General features: G+C 40.9%; 1 protein-coding gene across 1 annotated transcript in view; it reads left to right on the forward strand.

Annotated features, from left to right (window-relative positions):
* LOC109993590 (ankyrin repeat and BTB/POZ domain-containing protein 3-A) overlaps positions 1-14,742 on the forward strand; it is a 168,494-nt gene that overhangs the window by 131,120 nt on the left and 22,632 nt on the right. The window contains exons 3-6 of the mRNA XM_065951116.1: positions 3,704-3,911; positions 7,986-8,138; positions 9,823-9,988; positions 12,867-12,956. Of these exons, the coding sequence (XP_065807188.1) occupies positions 3,704-3,911; positions 7,986-8,138; positions 9,823-9,988; positions 12,867-12,956 (617 nt within the window). The remainder of the gene's footprint in view (positions 1-3,703; positions 3,912-7,985; positions 8,139-9,822; positions 9,989-12,866; positions 12,957-14,742) is intronic.

Raw genomic sequence — 14,742 nt, forward strand, 5'->3', positions numbered from 1 at the left:
GTGTGCTGGCGCAGAGATTGTAATGTAGCTGCTGTTTGACAGAATGGAAAAGTGTTGACATCTCATTATAGCAGCAAGTTTTTACTCTGCTGTTTCTCTCTCTCTCTCTCTCTCTCTCTCTGGGAATAGGGAACAAAGTTTTACTCTGTAATGAGTCTTTCCAAGAGGGGAAGTCTTGGCTGAGAGAGAGGGAGACACTAAGCTGTCCCCTGTGATTAATTCAAATGAGGTGAAGCATGAAGCCCATAGGAGTGTTGCTTGGATAATTAGAGGAAAGGGGGAGACAGGAGCGAATGTTGTCCTGCTTTAAAAAAAAAAAAAAAAAAGAAGCAAAGTCAAAAGAACAATTAATGAAGGTGAAGAAAGCTGGATGATCAGCTCAGAGCTCAGAGGGACAGCTGTGTTTTATTTTGTGGCTTCCTCTAATGTTTTTTGTGGTTCAGAACTAGATGTGGTGTATTATTTATGGATGTGTTGTGGTGATACAGCTCTGAGAACCTGCAGGGAGCGTCGACAGTTCTGGGAGTTAGTGGATCCCTGTTGTCTGTTTTTTATGGTTTTGCATAGATTGTTTCACACTGAGCCGACGGTTTGGGATGCATGTTTCACTCCTCTTAAGTTTTACCTCCGTGCCTGTCCCAATGTGTCATATTTCTCTTAATATTCAGGCCACTAGCCCACTGCGTAAACACACTGAGTAGCATGGGGATTTCCTAAGTACCTGGAGTTAAAAAACGTCTTCACCGCTGAATGCAGAATGCATCCACCTGATTAAGGTTTCAAGTATGACGACCGAACCTGCATAGTAAACAGTCTGCACGCTGCAGAGCATGATTAGTCATATTACATCTGAAGAGCTGCAAGTATTGATTGTCGAAATAATTTATTTCTTTTCACAAAGCAGTGAATGCATGTCCCATGAGTCCAAATAAAACATCTCAGGATGCTTTTTTAGTCCGGTTAGATGTTAAAATCACAACGTTCACACTAATATTTAACAGAGAACTCAACTAAACCAGTTGATTCTGACAATGAAAACTTACTTACTTCATTTTTTTAAAACAATTTTTTGACTTTGTTTTTTGCAAACATGCAACACACACGCCAGGAATACACACACATGCACAAACAGGATCCTGTGGTCATGCAATACTGGGGAGGTGTCAGTGAGAGGCTGCACATGTAAGAGCACCCGAGCAGTTGTAGGGGGTTGGTGCCTTGTTCAAGGGCGTGGTGCCTGGAATGTGAGCTGGCACCTCTCCCATAACCAGTCCAATTTTAATATTTCGGTCCATACTGGGACTTGAGCCAGCTATCATCTGGTTCCCAACCAAAGTGCCTACAGGTTGAACTACTGTCAAGCTTAAAATCACCAGACCGAGCATCTGAATGAACTGCCCCCTGCTGCATGTGATCACTTACTCTAAGAAACTGTACCTAATCATGTTGTCTATGATTTCATACCTGGAGAATGGAGACTTATCAGGTAGGTCATCTTTAGTAGGTTACATACACTGTAAGATTTTTTTTTTCTCATAGTCCACTACACTCTCCTCCTACATTGCACATTTTATGTGTTTTTTAAAATATTTTACATTTTTAAACTCTATTTTATATATTATAATAGCTTCTTATTCTGTATTATTTAAGTTGTCGCTAGTTCTGCTTTATTTCCTTGTTAATTGTTTAGCACCAATACACCAAGTCAAATTCCTTGTATGTGTAAATGTAGTTGGCAATAAACCCCGATTCTGATTCTGATTTAAAAAACAAAATCATAGCTACAGGTCCTAATTTACCGTGTTTTCTGTTGTCTTTGGATGCATTTAATCTGTTTTTTTGATAACTGATTATGAGTCTCCCAGGAGCCGCAGTGCAAACTGAGCTGTGAGCGCCGTCTCTGTTTATGTCTGGCTTCCTGTGAACTCTGTCAGGGGCCTTCAGTCTGACAGATGGAGAACCTTGGGCGCGCACACACACACACACACACACACACACACATACCGTGTCATTCTGTAGAAGGAGGTGAGGTTTTTCGAGATGGGCCAGCTTTCCTCACACCGGGTATTTTTGGATCAAACAATCAAAACAGGATCAAACAAGAAGTGTGTGTTGAGCTGCGGCGTGTTTACCGTCGAGCTTCACTTTCACACATTATGATTTATTCACTTCTTTAGAAAGTATCCAGGAAAAAAATGCATTAACTCAAGACTCTCAGGCAGCATTTCTTTTCTGTCTTAACTCAGTCCAAATCTCCTTTAAGCCTAAAACTTCCAGCGTTCCAGTAAACCAAGTAAATAATTAGATCAATGGGGATATTTCATTTTTGAGAGAAATGGGCCCTGCAGGCTCACACTGCACTGTTTCCTCTCAGAGCATCATCGTTATTCTTAAATGCATCTCTAATGACTCCATCGACGAGCTGCAGTGAAGCTGCCAAAAGCCCGAATCCGAGAATTACGACTCTAAAATGTCAGCTCTGAATATCTTTTTCTGTGGCACACAGGTACAAAATGTGACAGTTTAAATTCAAAGCTCCTCTCTTCAAAGATATATGAATTCTGATGTTTGTTCTGACTTTCATTTCTTCTCTGCTCCTGCTGCGTTCAGTCACAGTTTGAACTTCGTTTGTACTAAAAGCATTGGACAACATTTATCACACGGATATGAGAGAGTGTGGCCTTGAATACAGGTTTGCTTCATCTCTGGGATTGTGTCGTTCTTTCTAAGGAACCATTGAGTGGAGAGGTTTTCAGTCTGCAGGATCCTGGGGAAGATATGACTTGATTTTCTCATTTGTGAATACACTGAAATGTTTGAGCAAAAATACACACAAAATTGTGTTACATAAGAGGACATTGCATTCCTTCTCTGGAGACTGAGTCCTTGTCTCTTTCCAGTAATACAAAGAGTAAGTAAAGCCAATAAACATACATGTAGGGCTGAGACACACCGACTCTTTCGTCATCCAACAAATCCAAACCAGAAATCTGTGTTTGCAGTTTTGCAGCAAGATTCACTGTTTTACAGCACTGACAATTTTGGTGTTTTCACTTTTCACTTAACTAGAAATAAAAGCCCAAGCAACAAAAAGATGAGTGATGTCCTGACTGTACAATCATCCTTTGATGACACTTTGATTAAATGCATCGCTCCGTCCAAACTGTGAGTTTACAGACTTCAAAAAGCTTTTGCAGGTTCATACACTTTGTACACACACACATGCACACTGACCAGTAATTTGTAGTCTCCTATCATTCTCTCTATGATTATATAAGGACACTAAGATAACAAAAATAAGAGAAAAATAAAAGCCAAAGAGGAGTTGAGGATAGAACAAGAGCTCAGATTCCTAAGTGGTTTCCTGACAGAGTACTCGGCGTGCGTAAGATTTAATTTCAAGGCAGCGATTTCCCACTCTGCAAGGATTGTGTGGGCATATGTGTGTGACTAAATGAGCGATGAATCAGAGGGAGTGAGGCTCTACTTTCTACCAGAAGTGCTGCTCGTACTAACATGTCAAAGGAGTGGTGCAGAAAAATGAATTTGTGCACTGGGAGTAATGCGTAGGACTTTTTTCTTCCCTCGCTGTACTACACCGTGTTTTTTGTCTTATCTCTTATTTGTGTCATGTTTTATTCCAACGCTTCTTATATCTGTGTCAAATCGCAAATGTGTTAAAATACAAATATCTCCTCTCCAGGTGATTTGGTGGCCCGGGCCATGCACCACCTGCAGCCGCTGCACATCAAAAACCCAAGCAATGGGACTCCAGTCCACCAGAAGACCACCACCACGGTCCACTGGGAGCCCGAGGCCCTTTACACCCTGTGTTACTTCATGCACTGCCCACAGATGGAGTGGGAGAACCCCAACGTTGAGCCCTCTAAAGTCAGCTTACAGACCGAGAGGTGAGTCCTGAATAAAAGTGACTTTCACTCTCATCCAATACAGTTTGCAGAAAAATATGTAAATTTGGATCGTGTATGTGGACCAAAAGTCTATTCCAGGGTTTATTTTGGACACTTTTTTAGACATAGTCCTATGCTGAATATAATGATATCATTGCCTGTGCACACACACCTCTCCCCTCTCCTGCTTGTATTTTCAACACACAGTGTGGGAAAATATCCTTAAAGTTTCCTATCCATTGGAAAAACACAATAAAACACAAACAGTTGGACCTTTTCAATGCAGAAAACCTTATCCACATCCCACAGGTGTCCCTTAAAATCTGGGGAAAGTGCATTGAAGGGCCCTCTGAAGGTTATTTTCCCTTGGAGAAGTTTTTATTTAAACATTACCACACATGCTAGAAAACATAATGCCCGTTGGTGCCCAAACAACATCAGCTGGTGCCCTTTTTATGTTTCCTGCCCCGGCCCCTGAAACAGCGTGAGTTAGCCCCTGCCCCGGACTCTTTTAAACCACTTAACTGCACACAAAGAATCGGGACACATCGAGGATAAATTGAATAGCAGCATTTTCATTGGCACCAACCCAAATGGACTGATGATGTAGACGAGTAGACGCTCTTAAATCTTATTCATTGTCTGTGAGAGCCTTTTGATTTTTGTCAGTTGTTTACTCTTAAACTGTGATATGTTGTTCTAGGCAGACATCCACTCACCAAGCTTTGAATCGAACAGCAAAGATGATTTCTGTCCCTGAGAAATGTTTGCAAAATGTTAAAATCAAATCTTCAGAAACATCCGTCAATACTGACACTTAAAAACAGAATCATAAAGCGTTAAACCCACATCTCTGAAAGTGAGGGGCACTCACAAGGTAGAGTAATCTCAAGTGCTGTAAAGGTTAGTACAGAGTTTCTTGCACAAGTTTTTCGCTCGAGCAGCGGTCCTGTAAGATGCTGCGTTGGCCCGTTAGCGCTGACTCTTCCCCGGACATCGAGGAGATTGACGGCAACCAGGGGGACTTCACTTGGAAAGACGGACGGATGGACAGATTTCCCAGCGTCTTTCCACCACTCAGAGGATATAAAAACTCCATCCTGGCAACTCAAGGGGAGCCATGGGAATGTCATGCAGAGTGACATGTCAGCAGGCTCCGGGGTCCCTGGAGAAAGAAAACTCTCTACTTAGCATTCTGCTTGAAAGGTTGAAGACGAGTAAAGAGGGCCTGGATAACACAGCAGGATGAGAGGAAGGCAGAATATGATTACACAAGATGAGATAATCTTTTAAGGATTGTTTTGTGAAGCTTCGGGTAAGCCTGTGCAAGTAAAATTATTGAAGGGGAGTCGATTGCCAAACTACACCGGAGCTTTAATTATCTACTCGATGTCAAATTAACTGGAGAAAAGAAGAAAATTGGCTCCAAATGTTTGAGTTCATAAGAACGCAGGGGCGGCTCCAAGGACGCGCTGGGGCCCCACCTGAAATCAGATTGGCCACCCCATAAACTAAAGCTTTAAAGTAGGCATAAAAAGTGGATTCAAAATGTGTGAATTAAAGCTTTGTGTGTGCTCACCTTACTTCAAGGACACCTTAGCTTTTGGGAGCCCCAGACAAAAAAAATTAGGACACGCCCCCGGTAAGAAATATAAAAAATATAGGTAAATTCAACAAAGTAACAGAACTGCATTAGATTACAGTTTATGATACATATTTAGTAGAAGTTTACTCCCAAATAGGAATATGTACTGTGGAAGCGGCTGGGTTTAGTTGCTGTCTGACGCTGGATTGATCGCTAACACTACCCTCTGTGTTTTCATTCCAGTCTGGGCCTCCGTCTTTCTGAAACCCTAAACAGTATATATGTCTTACAGGAAGCTTGCTGTGTGTAAAAGAGGGGGGTTTCTAAATTGTCACATTAGTCAGCCAAGTGCAAAACAGCTTGGAAACTCTTGACAGAGTTCACATTTTTTTTGTCAGACTGTAGGTGTAAAGAAGAGGAGCGCTCTGGAAACTGATACAACATGTAGACGCAGTTTGTCAATATCTTAAAGACATAATTAAAAATGCACTGACAGTAAATTTACAGAAGGACCCGGGAGCTGCTTAAATGGCAAACTCCCAAATGGTTTCTCTGTTTGAAATGAGAGATTATATTTGCCAGAGGGTTCGGAGGGTGAAAAGCTCCATGGGGGCCTTTACTGATGGATTCATAATATCATTAAACTAACTATAACATGAATCTCCCTCCATTTTATTTGTTGTTATGATGCGCATCTGAGACTGCTTCATGGTTTTAGTAGCTTTTAAGAGAAAATACATCATATTTCATTATCATCCAACGTAAGATCTGCTGATTCAGAATCACTACTAACTTGATAATAATGAATACTTCTTTTAGAATAAGTACATTTGTGGTAAAAAATAAATAAATAAATAAAAAAAAGCCTGACCACTTGAGATTCTATAGAAAGCATAATGTCGAATGCGTTATTACAACCATATGGAAATAGATTCTCAAGTGTTTTTCTACCATTTATCTTTTTTGAGGGCGAGCTGATAGTATAGAAAAAGATCATTTCTATGAGCACTAGAGGATAATTATTCTGAATGAAAAGGACTTTCTGAAGGGTGACAATGGAGGGGCTATGGACTACGCTATGGGATATAAATACGACCATGTACTCAATGTAGTTTTTTTTAAATTAAAATCATTTTTTTCCTTGGACTGTGGTGATTGGTCGAATGGTTGGTTTGTTAGAAATATCTGCAAGGGCGCCTGTAGAGGGAGCCCAAAGAATCTCCTTTCCAGCGACTGTAATTGTTGTGCACACCAAAAGGAAATGAACTTAAATATTAATCCAATTGTTTCTTATTCATACCTGTTTGAGATTTTATTTTGAAATAGTTTTGAAATAGTCCGCTCATTCTGCTGGTGAATTGGTATAAAGGTGGGGTTAAATATCTGACGGATGACTGACCTGATTTTTGCTGCTGCTGCACTCTGGTTGGAAAGAGAAACAGCAGACAGGAGAATATAAAAGTCTGTATGTGTTTATGTGAAAGAGAGGGATGAGGTGATTAGACTCTACACACACACACACACACACACACACACACACACACACACACACACACACCAGTCCTGGAAATAAATGATGAAATATGAACTTGTCAGGTAGGCGAGACCCATTACTGATTTTGATTAAAGAAGGTAATAACCATATTTAGGAAGGTTGCGACATCTAGATCTCTTTCTGTTTTGGACCACCGCGGGGTTATAAATGATGAATATTGATTTCATGTAACTTCCTTTTCACTTATCTGTGAGGCCGTCTTTAATAAGAAAGTTTGTGGCTGTGTGTGTTGGATCAGAGTCTCTATATTTGGTGATTTATTTGATATGGGAATACGGACACAGAGCATGAAAAGTATGTGATAGTCTCTGCTAAAGAAATGTACAAAGATCACAGTAATCATGACAAATGTGTATATTATATCTACATTTATATCTAATTAAGTGGATATGCTTCATGATTTTACTTATGTCATGTTAATAAAAGCCTCTGTAATTAAAGTATTTCTCATGATGTTTGTCTACAGTCAAAGTAAACAAACATCTTAAGGTTGAACATACAAGGAGCTGAACTCATCTCCATCATCAGGACTCTTTTATTCACACTTGATTGACATCCACTTGACAACCCAAACCCAAAACTGTCATCACATTCTGATTTAAGTGTTGCTAAATCCATACTGCTAAATGTAGGAATATCATCTTTTTTTTTTTTTTCCCGAGCCACTTCAAACTCGAACTAGCGAGAAGTGTGACGAAAAAAAAAGACAAAAATACTGCAAGATGTCATATGAGATAACCAAACCTGTCCTGAACTTGATATAGATGTCACATCCTATCAGATCAAAGCAGACGGGACATTTCAGGAGTACTCACTGGTTTTTATTTTGTGAAATCCCTTTGTAGTCTCGTACCAGTCAAATTAATTTGAACCCATTTTGAATTCATGTGTTTTATTTTTAGGTAAGCAAACGTGCCTTTGTCTCCCCCTTTAGGCCATTCCTGGTACTGCCTCCGCTGATGGAGTGGATCCGGGTGGCGGTCGCCCACACAGAGCATCGGAGAAGCTTCTCTGTCGACAGCGATGACGTGAGGCAGGCGGCCAGGCTGCTGCTCCCCGGAGTGGACTGTGAACCTCGACAGATCAAGTAAGAATATGAGGATTATAGCAAAGTTTAACCGCAACAAGATAGATAAATTAGATCTGAATCAATCCCCCGACGCTTCACCCACTGAAGACAATATATCAGAATAATACAGAAGGTCGTCAGTCACAAGAAACAAATGTTGTCTTCAGCTTCTGTTCTTTCTCTGGCCGGTCACTCCCACATATTTTTGAAATGAGCTGACAAAAGGGGAGGGACTTCACCCCAGAGGGCGTGTCCTAAAAACAGGCGAAAACAAGGTCATGAGCATAGACTTTAAATATTAAAGGACGAAGCCTGGGTGATGTCATCCATGTGTGTTACTGCAGGGGGCTCCGGAGATGATTTTATGAAAAACATTGAAGGCGACAAGTAGCGCCGTCATTTGGTCGCATCCACTTTGTGACGTCAAGAAATTCACTTTTTCGCCGTTTCGCTAGTTTCATTTACTTTCTGTAGCAAGATCCTGCACCCGTGGTTAAGTTAAAGACATAAACTTTGATCTACCGGAATCTTTAAAAATATTCGGGACTTGCACAGCCGACATGTGCTTGTATCCAAACAGGAAGTACAGTACCCTTAATACAAAATAAAAGCATAACAAAAACAGTTCTGGTGCAAAATAGTGGAATTTCAACAACTGAAAGCTTAGATTAAAAAAACGTTGGACAGCCCTGTAGCTCAAACAACTATTTCCTGGATCTCCCTTCAAATTATTGCACAGGATCTTGTTGCTCTCAGGGGTCATTTAACCCCATTTAACCCTAACCACAAATACGGACATTAGCCTCAACTCTACTTTGTGTGTTTAATGCTAATTAGCAAATGTTGCCATGCAAACATTCTAATCATGCTATGATAGAAACAAAATCTGTTAAGGATATGCATGGCTGCATTGTCATTTAGGTCAAAGTTAAGTTTTCCCTCCGAGTTTTGAACACTAGACTCTTTAAGTCAAAATCAAAAGTTTCTCTCCTGAGATTTTGTGGAAAACTTCATCAAGTCCCTCTCTCATGGACTGCAGTAACTGATCTGTTGGAGTCATGACTCAGGGATAAATCTTCTCTCTGCATGCTTCAGTCCTGTTCCCCCCCTCCCCTCTCTACCTCTTTCTCCTCTCACCTTCACAAACATTCCAGCTCAGTCACAAAGCCGTGCACAATACTTGTCATCCAGCGGCTCAGTCAGTAATTTTCCGTCGGGTGTCAGCGGGTTAAGAGTCTTATCGCGTTTCATATACTTGCAGAGAAATCATGCGTGAAAAAAACAAAAAACGGAGAGCTGTGAATTGCCAATTAATTCCTCACGTGTGTCAGATAAAATTGTCACATAACTTTGGACAAACGTCAAGGAAAAGAAGTTCCTCTTTGACCCCGCAGAAGCGTCAGCGGTGACAGCTGCTCGCAGCTTGGATTAAGAGGCTTTACAGAAGACATGTGGGTTTTCATGAGTCATGGCAAAATCCTCACCTGGAGAAAAGCTACTTTAAGAAATGCAGAAGTTACAGAAGCACGCAGAGAGAAAAGTGCTAGTTGTCAAGATTTTTAACCCCTCTAGATCCTTGGTCACATTGTGCACAAGTTGACGGACATGCAGCCATACATTAGCCGCTTTCTTAAATGTGCAGTGAGTTGTAAACCCACAGAATCTATTTCCACTGAATCACTGGAATGCTTTCCATCTGCAGAGCCGAGGATTGTTTCTGCGCCACCAGGAAACTGGACGCGGCGTCCACAGAGGCCAAGTTCCTGCAGGATCTGGGCTTCAGGATGCTGAACTGCGGACGGACGGACTTGGTGAAGCAGGCGGTGAACCTGCTGGGCCCCGACGGCATCAACAGCATGAGCGAGCAGGTCCGAGGCTTCACACACACACACACACACACACACTCCCACATGTACAGTATGCAGCATTCACTACACACTCCTACACAGGAGTAGTGGAGACTTTTAAACACAATGAATAGTGAAAGATCACCTGGCATGTGTGTCCTGTTCACACACACGCTGAGCGCAGGCTGCTCCCGATGAGTCATGCAGCGTGTTGATTTCTTCAAAATTCGATTTATTTACAAGAAAGTCTGTTTCATTACCAGCTAAACACTCCTCCCTGTAGCTTTAAGTTTAGAAAAAGACAAAGAAATGGAACTGTTATTTCATTTCTGCCTGAAACTGACTACAGAACGTACCTGCTTTGACCTTTCAAAAGGTTTAGTCCGAGCATCGGATCGATATCTCAGTATTATTATATCCAAGTGTGAACACCAATTGGTGTTTGCCTTTCACAGTCAAAAGAAATATCTGTTATTCCTCGGGCTGCTAAGTGGAAGCTAATAGCGATATCGGATTTTTCAGGAAGATGTGCTTGGTTAAGCTCAATGAAATCTAGTCAGCACGCCTCCACTGTGATTCACCCAAAAATCGTTTTTTAACGATTGTGCAAAGTGTTATAATAAGACAAATGCAGGACAATGAAAAACATTGAAAGTACGGTTTTCAAAGACAAGGAAGAGAGTTGATCATAGATAAACAAAAACAGAAAGGACACCAGAAAAAAAAGAGCGAAAAGATGGAAAACAAAGGGAAGTTCAGGACCGAGCTCATTGAGAAAGAAGACAAATCTTCTTCTTGTTTTCATGTTATCCACAGCTCCTGACAGCTTGATTTATTCCACATTAAATCAGATTATTTGACTGGTACAGACATAAATCTGTCTCCAGTATTTACAGCTCCTTACAGGTTTTCTATTGATCGACACTTTTCCTCTTTTGCTCCTCCTGTAAACAATAAACCAGGATGTCAAGGTGATGGCATACTGACCTTTATTCAGTTATAAAGAAACAGGCTGGTGGCGCAGTGGTTAGAGCGTGCACGCCATGTGTGGAGGCTGTAGTCCTCCAAGCGGGGGTTCAAATCCGACCTGTGGCTCCTTTCCTGCATGTCATTCCCTAATCTCTCTTCTTCCTGATTTCCAACTCTATCCACTGTCCTATCTCTCATATAAACACACAAAAATGCCCCAAAAATCTATCTTAAAAAAAAAACAGGCTAAACAGTGGGTGCAGGTCACCAGCTGTTCCACAGAAACAATAAAGCTAAATGCTGTCATCACGCCTGAGAGGCTTTATAATCATCATGATAATCATGAAGGTGCATCGTCTATCACTCCTTATATCTCTGCTTTAGAAAGAAGATTGGGATCACCACAGAGGGATCTCATGAAGTATAATGCTATATTCTGCTTCATCTGAAACACTTTTTAAAAAACAGCCTGAGAAATGTGGAGAAAACTCACCACAATGAAGCTTTTTTGTCACATTTCTCTCGCTTTAACACTTCAGCCGACAGCTCGGAGCATAATGTGTGTGGGCGTGTCGAGCTCGAGAGAGAGCCCTCGGTGCATATGGTGCTATACCAAGTAAAGTTTCACAGCCCACCTATGCTGACACTCCGAGTGGTTATTTTGAATAACGTGTTGATTCACCCCGGAAAGTAGAAACCTGCAGGAATCTACTGTTAAAATCTCTGATTGATAAGGAGGGGAATTCATATTATTTATGAGCGCTATCTTTAGTAAGCAGAACTCTCAACATGCACAGGCAGCACTTCAGAGGTTCTTCACGACAATGTGGTGATTTAAGGAACTTTTATGTAAAGGGGGACTTGCAGACTAAATGATTTCTTGTAGGTTTCTTATATAAGAGCTAACGAGCACAGCTGCTGGCGAGCTCCTCATAAAGCTGCTAATGGTCTCTGAAGGGGTTTTGCTGATTGCACTGAAATCCACATTTTCACAGTCTGCGTCAGGAGCACAGGAAGTCCGCCTGCACAGTTTTTCATGCTGATAATGAATCAACATGCTCAAGTGCACTTCTGAACACTTCATTTGTTTAGGTGTTAAAGTCAACAGCAACAAATTAAGAACAGGACAGCACTTCAATCGAATTATTTGTTCATGCAAATACAAACAGCAGACGTACTTCCTCGCTCAAGGAGTCCTCTCCTCTCGTCTAAGAAAGCTAAACGTTTGAAAGATACCTGCACATTAAAGTCTTTATGTGATTTTTCACTCTTAAATATAACATAAATCAAATATATCCTCTGAAAATAACTCTGTGAGTCATGACTGTCTACAATGGGTGTAACACCCGAGTCCCACTGTCTGTGATGTTTTCACAGTTTTCAGAGTCCTATCTTCACTTTGTTTACATCGCCCGGACGGCCGGCTGACTCCTCCCCTCGCGAATAAAAGTTGTTTAATTGAGGGACTAGAGAAAAGAAGAATAACATACTGTACTCACTGCTTAACTGTGTTTCTAGATCACGCTCATTTCAGGTAAATTTACATGCAGTGTGAAGATACCAGCATAATAAAGATCACTAGCATTAGCATGCTAACACAACAATGCAGCGCAAGTTGTTTTGGTTTCATGCTGGTGCTCAAGGGCGACATCTGCTGGATCAAAAAATTGCATATAAAGCCTTTAAAGGTGTAATATGTAGAATTGTATGACTTGTGTTTACATTCAAATATCTAAATTAACTAAAAATGAACTAAGCCTATGTTATATATTTTTTTTGTTGAGTACTTACATCACCTCAAATATTTCCAACAAGAGAAATCTGTAATTTTATATCCCACGTCTGTCCCTCCTCAACTTTCCTCTTCCAGAAAAGTTCACTGCAGAAATCAATGATCGTGTCTAACCTTCCTCCCCCATCACTCCCTCAGGGGATGACCCCGCTCATGTACGCCTGCGTCCGCGGCGATGAGGCCATGGTCCAGATGCTGCTCGACGCCGGGGCCGACATCAACAGCGAGGTCAGTGTTCAGGATAAAACCAGCAGCACTATAGCAGCAGCAGCATCTACACATTTATTATTTCCATGCTTTAGTTTTTGTTGAAACTGTTCATTTACATTTGTTGTTGTTGTTGTTGTTGTTGTTGTTGTTGTTGTTGTTGTGTACCAGTGAAAACGATTTGTGTTGCTCTCTTCCTCCCCTCTCTCTCTGTCTTCATCGTCTCACCTGCTGTCGGCATGCCCTCTGTTCTCCTGGCAGCTCATTACATGAAGTGCACAGATAAGCAGCGAACAAGCATCATTTGCATAGTAACAACGATAGTTTGTCTCTACACGGATACAGAATAATAATCCTCTGATAGTCTCCAAACGCAGCCGCTTTTGCTTTACATCACATCAATAATGCATTCCCCGATGTACCAGTGTGTGCACTTCAGTGTAACTCGCTCCCGCAGACCGCTGCATCCAGCATGAACTCCACCGAGTTGAACCTACAGTTAAAAAAAACAATCTGTGACTGTTTCTGTGTTCTGTCTGTGTTTAGCAGCTTCAAATTGAGTCGGTGATGAGTCTATTCAGAAACATAAACGCTCCATTGACTCTCCTCCATCTTATTGACCTCATCGTTAACTGTTGTGATCGCTCCATTGGTTCAGCGCCTGTGTTAAGTGAAGGTGTGTTTGACTCTTAAGCAAAGCCTCAGCTGAAGTAATGATCCAGGAGTTGATTCTGTTTCATGAAAGTTGAAAGAACGTGTTCACCCAAAATGCAGCAAACATAGTTTTTAAGAATATAGAATTGAGTCTGGCCCTGTAGATGTTTTTAAATGCTGAGGTTTTTAGAGTTTCATCTGTCGCACCAAGACAATAAAGATAAATAGAACAAGTCTTCAAATCCAAAGGTCCACATAGATTGTTAGTTTCTTCTCCCTTAAACGATCCATGGGAGCATTTCATGAATAAAAACCCAAACTGATGGCGCCCTTATACTCACACGTTTGTAACAATACATATTTTAAAGGAGGTTGTAACCCCCAGCCATTGTAGGATTCAGAGCAAGTTTTAGCTTTTTTTGTTGAGTCATGATTAGACTTTTTTTTAAAGATGTTACAAGCCCAAAAAGAAAGAAAAGACGCCTCCTACCAGCCTCATTCCTGATTTTACAGCTCTACTCAATGAAATCTAGTCGGCACGCCCCCACTATGATTCACCAAAAAAGTTTATACAAAGCTTCTTTTTTACTTTTTTTTTATGATAATAATAAGACAAAAGGCAGGACAATGAAAAATATTGAAAGTATGGTTTTTAAAAGACAAGAAAGACAGTTGATCATAGATAAACAAAAACAGAAAAGACACCAGAAAAAAAGAGCAAAAAGATGGAAAACAAAGGGAAGTTCTGGACCGAGCTCATTGAGTAAGAGAAGACAAATGTTTTTTTTTCATGTTATCCACAGCTCCTGACAGCTTGATTTATTCCACATTAAATCAGATTATTTGACTGGTACAGACATAAATCTGTCTCTAGTATTCACAGCTCCTTACAGGTTTTCTATTTTCTACAAGACGCCTACCAGCCTCATTCCTGATTTGACAGCCAAACGTTCTTTAGCTGGGGAGATTAGAGTTCTTGTGACGATGTCCAGAGGAAGGTGTGCGGGTAATGACCCCGCACAAACCACAAATGAATCTCCAATCACTCCCTCTGAATTAAGAAGTGGAGAGAAATCTCAAACCTCAGCATATAAAACTTAAACGATCTGCAGGGAGAAAATATGACTTTGTGATTTGTAATTTGGGTGAAAAC

This window comes from Labrus bergylta, chromosome 23, assembly GCF_963930695.1.
Source record: "Labrus bergylta chromosome 23, fLabBer1.1, whole genome shotgun sequence".
NCBI classification, from domain to species: Eukaryota; Metazoa; Chordata; class Actinopteri; order Labriformes; family Labridae; genus Labrus; species Labrus bergylta.